Source organism: Lepidochelys kempii, chromosome 1 (genome assembly GCF_965140265.1).
Source record: "Lepidochelys kempii isolate rLepKem1 chromosome 1, rLepKem1.hap2, whole genome shotgun sequence".
Classification (NCBI taxonomy): Eukaryota; Metazoa; Chordata; order Testudines; family Cheloniidae; genus Lepidochelys; species Lepidochelys kempii.
The window spans coordinates 139,279,032-139,296,477 of NC_133256.1; the positions used below are offsets into that span (position 1 = coordinate 139,279,032).

Sequence of the window (17,446 nt, forward strand, 5' to 3'; positions counted from 1 at the left end):
AATTACCAGAATCAGAACAATGAGAGTCTACACCTGGGTGGGCAAGCTTTTTAGCCTGTGGGCCACATCTGGGTATGGAAGTTGTATAGTGGCCCACAAATGCACACAAAATTGGGGGTTGGGGTGCAGGAGGGCTCCGGATGGGAGTACGGGCTCTGGGATGGGGCTGGGGATAAGGGGTTTGAGGGCAGGAGGGGGATCAGGGCTGGGGCAGGGGGTTGGGGACATGGGAAAGGGTCAGGGGGCTGGGGACATGGGAAAGGGTCAGGGGGCAGGCTCTGGGCAGTGCTTACTTCAAGCAGCTCCCAGAAACAGCGGCATGTCCCACCTCCGGCTCCTAGGCAGAGGGTGTGGTCAGGCGTCTCTGTGCACTGCCCTGTCAGCAGGCACTGCCCCTGAAGCTCCCATTGGCTGTGGTTCCGGCCAATGGTAGCTGCAGGGGCAGTGCTTGGGGAGGGGGCAGTGTGTGAAGCCCCCCTGACTGCCCCTACACATAGGAGACAGAGGGGGAACATGCCGCTGCTTCCAGGAGCTGTGCAGAGTGGGGCAAGACCATGACCCTGTTCCCCGGCTGGAGCGGGGCAAACCCCGGAGCCCACATCCTGGCAGGAACTCAAGGGCCAGTTTAAAAATGCCTGGAGGGCTGGATTTGGCCCCCAGGCTGTAATTTGCCCACCTGTGGTCTACATACATGGTAATTCTATCCTACCCCAGAATTATCTATCTTACACATTATTGACAGTCAGCTAGTTTATATGCGATCAAAAATAAGTTACAGGAGTGAAAACACCCCCACCTAACACCATTAATTTAACTTTTTATTCTTTGTGTCTTCAGTAGGCTTTAATCAGTGGAATCAAAATGTTTTGAGTTGTTTAAGAAAAATAATCATAATAAATGCACTGACAGGCTCATGCCATGTTTGTCACACTTCAGCTGGGAGAATGTTTTTAAAGCCTGTATCAGTTTCTGAAACGAAGGCGTTTTAGTGGAAACTGTGACGGATCATACAACAGCACAAAATATGTGGCATTAAAACAACTGTATTGGACACTGCTTCCAAACAGTCAGCCTTTCATGATTTGAAGTTAATTATTACATTTTGTAGTAAAAACATTCAAAAAACAGATTCAAAATACAACCAAGTTCTCCCTTGATCAAAACATACAACTATATGAGAACTGAGGTAATACAGCATACTTTCAAGTAGAATTTTATGTTATGCTATCCTAGGAGCATTGAGAGATTGGCAACACAAAGGAACAAAAGCATTATCTGCAATGCTATTCTACGTTTCATTGTTTTGTGTTCTCAAAATGCTAGTCCACATGTCACTTCCTCTTATGTTTATTCCCATTTCAACTTCTAAATGTCATTCATTTGAAGAGTAAAGCTCACAGATACTGATCTCAATTTCCTTCTGTTCTGTTAGGACAAAGCTAAATAACTTCCTCCACCATATTACAGGATGGATTGACTCAAGTCAAACCGCACAACGAACACCATGAGAACAATGCATCTCACATGCAGCCAAAATAACTCATTACATGTCATTACCTATGCAATGCTACAGCAGAGCACTCATTTTAAAAAGATAACAGACATTCTTAAAAACAAGTGCACCAGTGGGCTTTTTGAAGTAAATTTTAATGAGACAGGAATGTAACTAAATAAAATAAATCTTAATTGAAAGAAGGATGAATGCTAGTTTAAGAGCTACTCTGAGACCTCTCATTTACACTAGGTATGTAGGTCACTAAACTACATCACAACTAAAAGTAAACCCACGGGGACCTTCACGGGCACTGCTTTCTACCCACAACTTCAAAAAAATCACTCACAGGCTCTAGGGCTGCTGATATGGCCCTATCAGCCAGCTGCCTCAACTCCCCCTGCTATGCTGGTGAGTGCAGCTGACTAATCATAACCCAACTGGCTCTTATCCTCACCGAGAGGGCAGAAGCAGGGGGTGAAAATGCCAGTAGCCACAGCACAAAGCCTGTGGGAGGATGGAAGTCATCTCTGAATCAGCAGCCTAGTGCAGTAAGGAGTGCCAGCACCAACTGCCTCCCCCACCACCCACGCAGCATTCTCTCGGGCCATCTAGCCATATGTACCTGTTCACGTTCAGAGAGAAAAGGAGAATGAGCAGTGCTGAGCTAGAGAGCTAAGCTTCTCCTGGGGAGAAGGCTTCAGTGGTACTCTTACCTTCTCAGCCATTTCTTAATCTAATGAAACCCCAGGCAAGGCTTGAGTTTTGACCCTACTCAGTGCAAATGCTTTGAGCTGTTAGGAAGGTCAAATGCTCACAGGGTCACAACTCCCACTTTTTTATTTGTATAATTTAAAATAAAATGAAATACACATTCCCAGAGTACTGAGTTATGCTTTATAGCCACTGATACAAAATCATACCGCTCCTTCTCTCTATTTCAGCTAACCCAGTGTATCCAGCATGACTTGGTTTCCATCAAAGCAATCGGATACCACACTGAGAAAACCAGTCTGTACACTTGTGACTGTTGGGAGATCTTCCATGGCAATAATAATTGCAGCCCTGGAGTTACCCTTAGGTCTCCAAAGGATGAGAGCCACTGACGAGTCCTCTGTCATTTTCATTTGACATGTGTTCAGATCAAAAGATGTGTTTTAATCAGGGGCCATCCAGATCATGGTGCTTATACTATCCTGAGGATCTTGGGATGGCTGGGTACAGGACCAAGGAAGAAAGTCACAAGGCTCCAGGGCTGGGAAGCAAAGATTAATGCAGAGGTGGGCAAACTTTCTGGCCCGAGGGCCACATCGGGGTGCAAAACTGTATGGAGGGCCAGGTAGGGAAAGCTGTGCCTCCCCAAACATCCTGGCCCCCGCCCCCTATCCGCTCCCTCACTTATTGGATCATATTAAAGAAGTTCTGTATTAAAAATCACAAATGAGTTTGATTCCCCATAGTTTAAAGTCCAGGGTATTACTAATGAAGAGGTCTCTTGGTTTTTGGTACTGTTTCTCTCCCTCTATGTGTGAAACTTGCAAGCTGCTAATTGTGTTAGTACATTCTAAGACAGAGTCTGTTCTCAAAGCAATTCTTTGTAACAACAACTACTCACACAGAGAGAGACTCAAAGCAGTACTCTGTAACAACAGAAACAGCACCCAGAGACTCCCCGTCCTTTTGTTGTATTCATCTTGCTTTGTTAACAATTGTGATTAAAATAGAGATAGAGGATGTATGTGGATGGATGCTTGGTGTGGATAATAACTGAATGATCAGGGAGGTGCCAGCCTAAGAATCCAGTGTCCATGGGCTGAAGAAGGCGTCAAGTGGAAATAACCAGAGGACCCCTGGAGGGCAGACTGGAATCCACCCAACAGCCTTGTCATAAATATAAAGGGAAGGGTAAACCCCTTTGAAATCCCTCCTGGCCAGGGGAAAGCTCCTCTCACCTGTAAAGGGTTAAGAAGCTAAAGGTAACCTCGCTGGCACCTGACCAAAATGACCAATGAGGAGACAAGATACTTTCAAAAGTTGGGAGGAGGGAGAGAAACAAAGGGTCTGTGTCTGTCTGTATGCTGGTTTCTACCAGGGATAGAACAGGAATGGAGCCTTAGAACTTTTAGTAAGTAATCTAGCTAGGTATGTGTTAGATTATGATTTCTTTAAATGGCTGAGAAAAGAATTGTGCTGAATAGAATAACTATTTCTGTCTGTGCATCTTTTTTGTAACTTAAGGTTTTGCCTAGAGGGGTTCTCTATGTTTTTGAATCTAATTACCCTGTAAGATATCTACCATCCTGATTTTACAGGGGGGATTTCTTTATTTCTATTGACTTCTATTTTTTATTAAAAGTCTTCTTGTAAAAACTGAATGCTTTTTCATTGTTCTCAGATCCAAGGGTTTGGGTCTGTGGTCACCTATGCAAATTGGTGAGGCTTTTTATCCAACATTTCCCAGGAAAGGGGGGGTGCAAGTGTTGGGAGGATTGTTCATTGTTCTTAAGATCCAAGGGTCTGGGTCTGTAGTTACCTAGGCAAATTGGTGAGGCTTTTTACCAAACCTTGTCCAGGAAGTGGGGTGCAGGGTTTTGGGAAGTATTTTGGGGGGAAAGACGCGTCCAAACAGCTCTTCCCCAGTAACCAGTATTAGTTTGGTGGTGGTAGCGGCCAGTCCAAGGACAACGGGGGGAATATTTTGTACCTTGGGGAAGTTTTGACCTAAGCTGGTAAAGATAAGCTTAGGAGGGTTTTTTCATGCAGGTCCCCACATCTATACCCTAGAGTTCAGAGTGGGGGAGGAATCTTGACAAGCCTCAAGGATGCGAGAACCAAAGAACAAGATAACATCTGGCAGCATGGAGCCATCAGGAATGTGCCATCTGCTGATTGATTCAGCAACAGCATGATGAAGCAATTCCCATAGACTGGCCTAGGAAGAAATTCCTATAAAAATGGACTCTAGAAAGTGAGACCTTTGGGGTCTGATTCTGCAAACCAACTTCCAGGAGTGTCAGATGAGCATCTGACAAGGCTCTGCTCCCTCCTCATGTCCAGGCCACCTGGCCAGTGGCTTGGCAAGAGCAACTCTAAGGCTGGTAACTATGATAACAACCTTGCAGAACCTCTTGTGTGTGTGTCTGTGTATGAATGAATGTATGAATAAATATGAAATTGAATGGAATGTTATAGCTATAACTAACTGCTTACTATGATTCTTTCTGTATTCACAATAAATGTAGTATTTTGCCTTTTCCCCTTTAATAAGATCCTGTTGGTTTTTATTTTATTGGTATAACAGACTGCCCCCCTCAGAATCCCTGATCCATCCAACTCCCCCTGCTCCTTGTCCCTTGACCACCCCATCCCGGGACTCCACCCCCATTCAACCTTCCCTGCTCCCTGTCCCCTGAATGCCCCAACCCCTATCCACAAGCCCGCCCCGAGACAGGCCCCCTGGGACTCCCATGCCTCTCAAACCCCCCTGTTCCCTGTCCCCCATCCCCTAACCCCCTTCCAGAACCTCCGCCCCATCCAACCGCCCCGTTTCCAGTCCCAATTGCCCAGACCCCTATCCACACCCCCTGCCCGTAACCACCCCCCGGGACCCCGCCTCCTATCCAACCCTCCCCTGCTCCCTGTCCCCTGACTGCCCCAACCCCTATCCACACCCCGCCCCTTAACAGCCCCCCCAGGACTCCCACACCTATCCAACCGCCCCCTGCTCCCTGTCCCGACTGCCCCAGGGACACCCTGCCCCTTATCCAACCTCCCCTCCCCCTACTCCCTTCCCATGCTGCTCGGAGTGGCAGGAGCTTGCAGCCCAGCCGCCCAGCATGAGCAGCAGGCCAGAGGGGAGGGGAGGGGCCAGGGGCTAGCCTCCTGGGCCAGGAGCTCAGGGGCTGGGCAGGACGGTCCCATGGGCCGTAGTTTGCCCACCTCTGAGTTAATGGATAGAGCTCAGAGTTGGCTGGTGCTCATCAGGCTCCACCGAACTCAGGCCAAAGCAGATAGGAGAGAGAGAATGGCAGCTTCTAGGTGGGGCATACTGTGCTTCTGGAAAGTTTGTACTAATCTAGAAGGTACAAAAGTAACTGAAGTTCCTGTCATAGTTGGAAAGCTCAATTTTAAAAGGAGAAGTTTTTATTCAGACTATGTTTTGTTGCTACCTGCAGCCAAAAGAACTAAATTATATTTATTCCTGCTTTCAACCCATCCTGCAGAGGGAGAGAGGCATGTTGACTGCTTATTTTACAGCCTGCTAAAGAGACACTTTCAGTTTAATGATACCTTTCAGAAGAAATTAGGCAACAAAAATGATTAGGGGACTGGAACACATGAGTTATGAGGAGAGGCTGAGGGAGCTGGGATTGTTTAGCCTGCAGAAGAGAAGAATGAGGGGGGATTTGATAGCTGCTTTCAACTACCTGAAAGGGGGTTCCAAAGAGGATGGCTCTAGACTGTTCTCAATGGTAGCAGATGACAGAACGAGGAGTAATGGTCTCAAGTTGCAGTGGGGGAGGTTTAGATTGGATATTAGGAAAAACTTTTTCACTAAGAGGGTGGTGAAACACTGGAATGCGTTACCTAGGGAGGTAGTAGAATCTCCTTCCTTAGAGGTTTTTAAGGTCAGGCTTGACAAAGCCCTGGCTGGGATGATTTAACTGGTAATTGGTCCTGCTTTGAGCAGGGGGTTGGACTAGATGACCTTCTGGGGTCCCTTCCAACCCTGATATTCTATGATTCTATGATCTAAAACAGCTTTTGTTTGTCAGCCTGAACAACTTTAATCTCCCTGAAAGGAAAGCAGGGAGAATGGCTCTTACAAGAAAGAGGAATCTATCTCAGGAAGACAACAAGTTTGAAAGGACCCACCCAGGCTAATGCTGTGTTTCAGGGAGCATGGTGGGCTGGAACCCTCCTCTTTCCTTGGTACCAAGAGCAGATAACCCCATGAGTGTTTCTGTACATATTACTATGAGGCGCTCATCGCACACTGCAATGGCGTTGAAACTTAGACTAGCACCTGTGTATCCTTACTGAAAGCATGTTACCTTCTCCACTCATGACAATTTTTCAGTTAGCAGGCATTTCCTCTGACACATTAAGAGCATCATAAAAATGCAATAGGTGGCTAAACTCAAATACCAATCACATGTAGGTGAAGAAGTCATAACTTACCTGTTAGCTCAGAGACAAAGCAATACCTAATATCAATGTGACCAGGTTCCCGAGGTGCAACCTGAACTATGGGCCCTCAGAGCCCTCTGCCCCACCAACCTGGGCTCCCTCTCACACTGTGATGCTATTGGCAAGCTACAAACCTCTGGCAGATACCACACTTACACAGACATCCACAGGTAGAGACGCACCCAACTGAGTTATCTGAAGGCTTCTCCCAGCCTCTCATGAACCATCAATAGAGAGGCTCCAGCCAATCCCCCACCAGCTCTCCAGCCTTGCACCTCAGAACTGTACCATCGTGCACTGGTCAGAAGCCTGACCAGTGTAAGTTCATTATCCAGTCCGCCCCTCCCTCAATGTGGAGAGGACACACACTAGCCTTTGTAAACTAAGCTGAGATTTCCCAAGCATTTCAACCTATATTTTAGGTAAAATATAAAACAGGTTTATTAAGCACAAAAAGATAGCTTTTAAGTGATTATAAGTAGTAAGCATAGAGATCAAAGTTGGTTACCTAAGAAACAGGGGCGATGGATTCTTCTTAAAAGTGGGAGGGCCATGAGGCCATGCTCCTCCTCTTCCCCCTAAGGCCCCACAACCTGGCCAAGCCAGAAGCTGGAGCCGGGCCAGGGAGCCTGGGTCCCTCCACCTGCCTGGGGTTGGGGGGCATCCCCGAGAGCACCCCCAAGCCTATGTTCCCACCCCCGGGCCCTCCACCCAGGGCAGTGCAGAGTCCGTGGCTCCCCATAGCTGCCCCTGCAGCTTTTACCTTGACCTGTCTCCGGCTTCCGGCCCAGGCTGGGGGTGGAGCCTTGGGGGCTGAACAGCCGCAGCCAGGCCACAGTACGAGCTGCCTGGGCAGCTGTTGGGAGCCATGGCCCCTCCACCTGCCCTGGCTGGGGGGATTAGGGGACAGGGACACAGGCCGGGGGCTGTTCTTGGGTCCTCCCACTCCAGACAGGTAGAGGGTCTGCAGCTCCCCACAGCTGCCTAGGCTGCTCTTACCCAGGCCAGGCTCTAGCTTCCAGCCTGGCTGGGGGGGCAGAGCCTCAGGGGGAAGAGGAGGGTCAGGGGATTGGGCCAGGCCCATGAACTTTCAAATGTGGGAGGGTTATGACCCTTCGGTGCCACCTTCTCCCCCCCACCCCCCGCTCCTCTTCTGGGACCCTTTCTAAGAAATAAAATAAATTTGCAGTCTGAGTTCAGTAAACTAAATTGGATTTGAATCAAGCAGTGTCTCACTCTGATGGAAGGTATAGTTCAATACCCACGCTAGGACTCTCCTAGACCACCCTCCCCAGGTTCAAAGTCTCTGTCCTCTAGACGTGCATCCAGGTGTTGAGTTGTGGGGGGGAGTGAGGCTAAGTCATGATATAACTTCCCCTCTGTATAGTTTCTTTCAGCTTGCTGGAAAGATCTATGCTTGTGACCCGGGGGGGCGGCGGCGGCACACCTTGGTCAAGCATTCTCCATTGTCTACATGTGCTCTCTGAGAAGTCTCCATTATATACAGTTCCTGGGATAGTGGATTCTCTTTAATGGGGCATCTGCTCATCTGGTTACTCCATTGTTGTACCTGAAAGGCTGGTTGTGGGTGTTCCAATCTCACAACATATTTCAGCAACACACACATAGCAAAAGTTTGTAACTTCACATACAATGACGGCACATACAATCCAACAGGATATTAATGTTCAACAGATCAAAACTTTCAAAATGATACCTCACATGGCATACTTCGTACAAAACATATCATAATTATGTTATAGTGATGAATATGAGGGTTCCAGGGTGCTGCTTTGAGGTACAGGGTGCCACAATTAGGTATTAGGGATATACTTGGTATAAGTGAAAATAAAAATTGAGGAAGTAATGCTGCATGGTAATCACAACTGCACTAAACTTAGAGAAAACAACTGCTGATTTACATTCCTTTTAATGTCTCACATTTTGTTTTAGGTGCTATAACACAGTAACGGTTTTGTACTTCTGTCCTCAGCCATGCAGGCTTGTCTAAATGAGCAACAATAAAAGATCTTTATTTCCAAGACTAACAACAGAACTCTCTGTGACTGGCACCTTTCCTACTTCATTTCATGATGATCTCTCAATGTAACCAACTGGTCCTGTAGAATTTTACGTTATCTGAGTACTAGTCGGTCCCAGCCAGTTACTTGGTACTGGTACTTCAGGACTTTGCAACTGATTTTGTAACCTAGGTTTCTATTGCTCTTAGCATTATAAAAGCTTGTTTTTACAAAAACTAAATTTTGAGCCAAAATATGAGTTGACAATGTCACTTCGGTTAACTAGTGTGTTGGGAAGATTAATTTTTGTGAAGCATTTCAAGATCTTTGGCCAAGCAAATGCAAAGTGGTGTGTATTACTATTATTAGGGAGAGGATGCAGTCAGGTCTTAAGACAGAAAAAAATCCCTCGACAGTTTCCATTTTTTAAAAAAGCTTTCTGACTCAATGGCCCACAAGGCGCCACCCCCTTAGCTCCCAGTGGTCACGGTTCTCAGTCAATGGGAGCTGCGGAGCCAGCACTTGGGGCACTTCCGGGAGCCGTGCAGAGCCAGGGAGCCTGCCTTAGCCCTGGACTCCCACTGCACCGCCGACCAGAGCCACCAGGGTCCTTTTCGACCAGGTGTTCCGGTCAAAAACTGGATGCCTGGCAACCCTAGGGTATACTCATGTTATGTTTTCAAGTGTTTCCTCTATAACCATGAGGGTTAGAAACTTATTTTATTAGAATAAAAACGGAGAAGTTTGGGGAGGACACGGGGGCTTTGCCCCCCCAAAACTGCAAATGTTGGGCATGCACAGAATTCCCCCCCTCCCACACCTGGCTCCACTAGCCTAACTGGAGCTGCCTCCCAAATATAGAAGTCAAACTGCACCCATGATTCACATACAATCGCTTGCTTCCGGCAGTGGAGGCTTTACAAAATAACACCAAAAATAGAGAGACTGGTGATAAAACTACATGATTTGGCACTACTGTAAACATATCCCTCTAAGGTTAGCAACCCACGTACTATAGCATTGAGTTCTTCAAAGACTATGAACAAAAGTTACTTTCACCTCACCAATTTTCACTGTTTGAGCTAAGAGAAGAGTAGACACAAACAGCATAAACTGTGACAAGAAAGATCAGTTTTAATAATTTAAGATATTGTGGCAGTTGGACTTTTGGAGTAAAATTCTCACTCTCAATCTAGATCTTTATGCCAGATAAAAAGGCTGAAGCAGCATAAAGGGGTCCTAAAAGCTCCATATCCAGGCAGGAGAAGATTTTCCTGGCGCACACTCTGCAGAAGGCAGTCTTAAGGTTATTCAAATTTGAGCCTTCTCAAGCTCTGGGGTAGCATGTGCACCAGGGCCACAGCTGCAGCACATACAGCTGCAGAGGCAACGTGTTGATAATTGCAGGGGGGGGCACAGTTTAAAGGTTCAGGGTGGGGGCACGTAACTGCCCCATGCGTCGCCTCTAGATCGAGAACAGAGGTTTTTAAATTATGGGGCATGCCCCCACGTGGGTCCAGAGAAACATTGTGGGGGTGCGGGGGGGAACGGTGACCCCAGGCGGCTCGAGCCAGCAATGCCATACAGCTGGCCCACACTCCCCACCCCCCACAAAAAAACAACCACTGCCTCTGGCTGCAGTGGTTTCCGACAGCGCTGCAGCTCTTAATATCGCTCAGGGCTCTTAATATATGCCAGGCAGTACTAGGGCTCTTAATATATGCCACAACTTAGACAATTTTGGGCCCCTGTCTATGTTACACCAGGGGATGCTACAGCCCTCAGAGCAGCCCAGGTCTGGGAAGGCACAGAGCTGACAAAGCCCGCTTAGTCCCATGCCCCGCCCCACAGTCACTGAGCTTACAGTTCTGTATTGAGACTCTCAGAGGTACAATACAGAATCTCTCCCTTGGATCTTAACATTCTTCCACTACATGGCTTTAGACGTTATTCATCCTTCTTGATGTTATTTATTATCTGCGGAGGTGCAGAAAATTTTGGACTTCATCACAGAACTTTTATCTAAAAGATTAAAGCAGTTCTGTACATTAGGCCAATATTTAAATTCTGATCCTTTCAAGAGAACTTTAAAAAAAAAAGTAGTTTTCTATTTTTTTTAAATAAATAAAAAAAAGTTACAGTACTATGTGTAATTTAGGTGAAGAAATGTATTTACTTGCAGTATATGATTCTGATGCTTCAACACCTTTATTTGGCAGGTACGACTCCTATTTTGCAGATGTGAAAACTGAGGCACAGAGGCCTAAATTTTCAAAAGTGATCTGTGATTTTTGATGTCCAATCTGAGGCAAATTAAAGCTGGTTGAAGGCACTCAGCCCTACTGGAAACCAGTGCACAACACAGTGTTTAGAATTGGGCACCCAAAATCACTAATCATTTTCAAACTCTTAGGCCCAAATTTTTAAGTAATTTGAACAAAGTCACATAGCATTTCTGTAGCTGACTTGAGAAAAGATCCTATTACTCCTTATTTGGGAGCACCAAGCCATAGATCGTACTCCCTAAATAGTGCAGAAAAGGAAACCCCTAGAATTACTAATTCACCTCTTAAGGATATACTTAAAGTTACAGACAACATATTTCCCTAAATTACTTCCATCAAACCAATCAGTTCTAGTACAGTGTTTCTGTGGGCTATCTATGGTAGCCAGCAGGAAACATATTAAAGCTATCAAGAATATTCAGACGGAAAAGCAAAATGAAAAGAAAAAAGAAAATCAGGACTGCAGCCAATGCAACCAGGCCCCTTTTATTTTTCGTGTTCTATTCAGTTTTGAGCCAAATAAATCGCTGGAGGTGATTTCCAACCAACAATCCTGTAACAAAACGGTTACCCCCTTTAAGCAGCTAAAGACAATTAGTAACATGGGCAGGCTATTATTGGGAGGCATTTGGAGGCCCTGAAGCATTCCTAGATCATGACTGCAATCTGAAGGAGTTAGACCAGTGGCTCTCAACCTTTCTTACTGTACCCCTTTCGGGAGCCTGATTTGTCTTGCGTACCCCCAAGTTTCACTTCACTTAATCTACTTGCTTACAAAATCAAACATAAAAATACAAAAAAGTGTCACAGCATGCTATTTCTGAAAAACTGCCTACTTTCTCATTACTACCATATAATTATAAAATAAATCAATTGGAATATAAAACTGTACTTACATTTCACTGTACAATATATAGAGCAGTATAAACAAGTCATTGTCTGTATGAAATTTTAATTTGTACTGACTTCGCCAGTGCTTTTTATGTAGCCTGTTGTAAAACTAGGCAAGTATCTAGATGAGTTGATGTACCCTCGGAAGACCTCTGCGTATCCACAGGTGTATGCATACCCCTGGTTGAGAACCACTGATTTAGACTAACCAATCATTTAATTAAGCACAAACCTTTATAAGAGGCACTTCAGTTGTATACTTGTTTCATTAAAAAAAACACCCCTCCATTACAAAGCAGGGCTCTGAAGAAATCATAAGGCATAATACTGTAGCCAAAAAAAGAAATTTTTCATTTAGAAATTTATTTTCTCTCAAATATGTAGACTGCAACAGAGGGGCTTGCCCTTTAAGGGCTACAGGCCCGTGGCAGTATAGGGTAGGGCTTAAAAAACATCCCTGGCACCTAGCTGCTCAAAGACAACATAAATTAAACTAGTAAAAAGTGCCTGTAATGTATATACACACTGCCAAGATCTGAAGAAAAGCTCAGTTTAAGCTCAAAAGCTTGTCCCTTTCACCAACAGAAGTTGGTCCAATATAAGATATTACCTTACCCACCTTTTCTCTCTAATAAAATATTTCCGTTCTTTCCCCGTCCCAAATCAATTTACCCTCCCCGATCCATCCCCATGTATCTCTTAGCGGGCTCTTCTTCACGCTTGCATGTTGCATCAACTGTCTGCTTAGCTTCCCTCCCTCTAACAAGATTTTCTTGGTAATCAGCTGCTCAGAGAAAGAGGAGATTGGCAGTGGCAACAACATTCTCTTGGCTACCTATGAGCTGTCTCCATCCAGTTGAGGCCTTTACACATTCAACTTTGTACTGAAACAGAGCGAGAGCATGAGTTGGAAGAGCTGAGAGAAAGAACTGCTGCATAGTGGACAAGGACCCTGTCTGTTCAGGAGCAGAGGGGATAGCTGTAGGAAGGAGGCAGAGTTTGAAAAATTCACCAGCCTTCTGCTATACAGAGTTGGATATACAAGTGGGGCAACACCACCTTGTTAAGAAGCCCTTCTGCCATCCCCAGATGGAGAATGCTGTCCTTCACATAATTTGAAAGCTACACCTTTCATATCAGATTTGGTTTAGGCAGTGTTTCATTAATTTGAAGTTATCTCCTCTTAGCTACTGGAAGAGAGAAAACAACTTTCTATTTCTTCTCTTTCCACCAAAGCTTCTGGGGTGCTGGAGTCGGGGGAGAGAGAAAAGAGATCTCTGCTACTTTGCCCATCTCCTATCATCATTTTTAGTAACCTAAAAAGAAAAAAACCACACACACACAAAAAAAAACCCCAAAAAACAAAAAAAACAAAAACAGTATACTGCCACAGAGCAACTTCTGTTTGGGAAAGAATGTGAAAAAAGGATACATTCAGGACTGAAGTTTGCTGATAACATAGCACAAGAGTGCTGTATATGCTTCTAGCTGTCAATTTGATAAGATTTAGTAATCCACCCATGTAGCTTTTCTTAATTAAAATAAATCTAGACAAGATCTCTTTAGAAGGAAAGAAGCTGTGATTCTGTAAATGAAAATGGAAATTGACATACTGAATATATCTGTATGCCAATCTAAGAAAAGATTTTTATCATCTTCCCAAAATTATTGGTAGCCTTTCACAACTGCATACATGCTGTGCTAAAAACAATGAAAGCTTACATTCCATTCTTTTAATTTTTTGTGAACAAAGCACATCGGTTTAACCAAAGTCTATACTTCGATATACTGTACCTTTCCTGGTGGTTCTAACAATTGTCTCAGAAAACAGTAAAGGGCTTCCATTGGAAACTTCATCTATAGGCTTCTCTGGTGGTTTGTTGGCAATACTTTCTTTCTTCATGTCCTTCTTTATTTCCTGTATGGGAGGAAAAAGGAAAGACAGCTTACAAGATGTCTCACAGGATACTCTTAAGTCTCAAGTGTCCAGTACTGGAAAAAGTCATAGATGTGAACTGTGATAAGTCCCAAAGGCTCAAAGTCTGACAGCTAGACTCACCCATGTTTTTTTATATTTCACAATAATTTGGGTTATTCTTACTCTTCTCTGCAAAAAGCAGACAGTTACACTCTTACCATTGTTATGGTAGTGACAGGTTATTGCCACTCCAGTACATGGAACAACTGGACAAATTTTTGAACTGGCCATCTATCATATTTAATGGCTTCCAAACACATGTAATTAAATGAAGTTAACTTAAAAAATCACCCAGTGGGCAACTCAAGATTGTGTCAGCTAAAATCTTTAAACTGCCTCTCCCTTCTCGCAAGAAGAAGAATATTTCAATTTAAACTGCTGTATTGTTATACGCAGTGTGTATACAGCCACAATGTAATAAATAATATTTCTTCCCCAACTCCTAGACATATTTATAAGTGAAAATGTCACAATGAAAACCAAGCAATATTCAGGCTAATAGATTATCAAAATTTTCCCCAATCAGTGTTTTAAAAGGGTTAATCTCACCAATTTAATCACATTTTTGTCTGTAAAATGTCTGCCTTCTATTTTATCAGCAACACCTAAAATTACTGTAGCTGAACAATTACCAAAAAATATTTTTCACCATTGTTCCAACATGAATACTTGTGCATTTGACAACGTAGCACAGAGTCTGCTACATGGTTACCCTTGTAAAGGCAGTTAAGTCAGTTTGTCCTGTTGTTTCTGTAGACATTTCAACACAGCAACAGGGAGACATGAAAACATTTTTTTTAAATAGGAAAATCTGACTAACACTACAAATATTGTAATGGGCACCCAGGGCAGGTATCATACCAGCTACTACAAATAACATATTTTTCAACTGACTGCCTTTTAAGGAGACTGTCTCTTTAGCAGTGGACAGGGGAAAAACAAGTGGAGTGAACTTTCATCATAGCAATACTGCTCCCTCCCTCATCACTGCGCCAAAGGTAAAGGTTTTCCCAATAGTTCACAGTTAATTCTCATTAAACAAATATTTACAGCACACATGCAGGAAGACCATTCCACAAACCGTTCATGCAGACCTTAAAATACAATCTACTTTCAGTTCTTATTTGACCCCCTCGCTGTAATATCTTTAATAATCTTCACAACATCCTTCTGAAGTCACACCGGAAGTCTGTAATGGAGTAGTCAACTGAACCTGGGTCTCCTAAATTCCAGGCTAGAGCCCCACCCTCTGACTCATCTTTAACTTTTTTGTTCTAAATTCTAACAAATATCTAAACTTACATTTTATTTCTACAATTTCAGACCCCGAAATGTCTCAGCAGTAATATTGTGAATCCTTTGATTTTTTTCTAAAGGTTTTTATTAAATGTAGCCCCCAAACAGTACTACTTAACCAGACATTGTATTATTATTCATTAATTGTATGAACCTGAGCTGTCTGCCACTTCTCCAAAATGCATGCACGTAGGATGCAATTAATGCATAGATCTCAGAAAGTGGAAGTTGTATAATGCTGCACCTTTAAGGAGTGAAAGTGTCTGTGACTGTGCATGAGCTTCCCAAGCAGTGCATAGCATCATATCCCTATGCTTACTATGCATGATCCAGAAAGTATACTCCAAAAATGATGCATGTGTTTAAAAAGGTAACAATACTTTTTAAAAACAGACTAGTCCAGTACATGGATTGTTACAAGAGTATATTTTTAAAATCTTAAAATGGCAGGAAAGAATGAACTTGTTCATTCTAAATCTAGAGTTCCCAAGCTCAATTTGCAACTCTAAGTGACAGACTGTTTGCCAGAATATCAAATGGATACTGACAATTTAAGTGGAAGGAGCTAATATGTCAAAACATTAGTCTTCTTCAAGCATGACCTCAGAGGTCCTGCCTTATTGCCAGAGGTAGTTTCCTATGCACCACTGCCAAATGGATTTTTCAAAACCTCATGTCAATATGAAACTCAATGTTCTTCAACTAACAAGAGTCAGAAATTAACTTCTACAGTCACCAGTAGCAAATAGGACACTTTTCCTTGTTGAATAAGGAGCATGGGAAAAGTAATAAGCCAGCAATTTCTGCAGAATATGATTTTCAATACAAAAAACTCCATTCACAGCTCTAAAGCAGAAAGCCTTCTGATGTGACTGAGTGAAGTGCAGCCTTCCAGAATCTGCAGAGACAACTCTAGTGCTTCTGCTCCAGTTTATAGCTTTCCCACCAAGCACCACTGTTCAATTTACAAAACACATGGAGCTGGAGGAAAGAGTGAGCCACAAGCTGGATCTTTAAAGGGAATTGGGCTCTACTTCACCAGTGAGGGATTAGCTACCTATGCCTCAAACACACACCCAGCTGATCTTAATGAGGTGGGCAAACTATCAGATCCGGGTGGGAAGGAGTCAGGAGCTTTCCATAAAAGGCTGGGGAGGCAACAAACTTATCAAATGTCTACTAGCCAGGGGCTGACAAAGATGCAACCCCATCCCACTTCCAGAGATCAAGGATGGCGGCATCCTCATGCCCATCACCTGTAGGTTGGAGTGGGGGCTGGAACTCTCACCAGCATTTCCCCTGAACTTCACGGGCATGGCTCTTCTCCCCTTCATTGTTCATATTAGCCTTTGCCTAATACTCCGCTCCATTCCACTCCACTATCTGTAGATTTTAATAGCTACCACCCCACAGCTAATTAAGATGAAGGGGGTTGTCTCTCCCCCAAACTCCTACTGATGTCAGGGGACACCAAATTCTGACTTATGCAGGGTTCTGTGCCACAAGAGGCTGGTCTTGATTAACCACTTTAGGGCAAGCCACAGATGGCTCCAAATCCTTAACTGCTTGTGTAGCTCTCCAGGAGACAACAGATTTCATAGCTGACAGAGTGTCTTCCATAAAGTTTTTTGAGTTAAACTAATGAAAAAGGGACTATACAAGAGATGAACACACACTCTACATATTTAAAAAAAAACCTGTTTTCTTGGCATCACATGAATAAAAATGGCATTTTCATGTCTCATACCAATAATATATTCACTACCTCTTGAGTCTGTGATTCTAAGGACTCCAGCAAAGATGTCCAGAAGTAGAGGAAGAAATCTCTTATTCTGAAAGTTGAATGCTGTGTATCTAAGGCAGGGGGTTCTCAAACTTCATTGCACCGCGACCCCCTTCTGACAACAAAATTACTACACAACCCCAAGAGGGGGGACCAAAGCCTGGGCCCGCCCGAGTCCCATCACCCTGGGTGGGGGACAAAGCCCAAGGGCTTCAGCCCCAGGAAGGGGGCCCACGGGCTTCAGCCCTGCATGGTGGGGCTCAGGCTTTAGCCCTGGGCCCCAGCAAGTCTAAGCCAGCCCTGGTAACCCCATTAAAACAGGGTCCAGACTCACTTTCGGGTCCCAACCCACAGTTTGAGAACAGCTGATCAAAGGAACACCTGAACCAAATGACCCCAAACTAGCACCACAAAACCCTGCCCCACGCACCGATGAGGCATAGCACTTTTCAAAACAACCTGGTGTATGTGCACTTGAAACATCAGCTCTTAAATCAGCAGCTTTGTTCT

General features: G+C 44.3%; 1 protein-coding gene across 3 annotated transcripts in view; it reads right to left on the bottom strand.

Annotated features, from left to right (window-relative positions):
• Positions 1-17,446, bottom strand: part of SH3KBP1 (SH3 domain containing kinase binding protein 1) — a 339,518-nt gene that overhangs the window by 201,158 nt on the left and 120,914 nt on the right. For all 3 annotated transcript variants that reach the window (XM_073356811.1, XM_073356821.1, XM_073356827.1), the window contains one exon: positions 13,674-13,797. In XM_073356811.1, the coding sequence (XP_073212912.1) occupies positions 13,674-13,797 (124 nt within the window). The remainder of the gene's footprint in view (positions 1-13,673; positions 13,798-17,446) is intronic.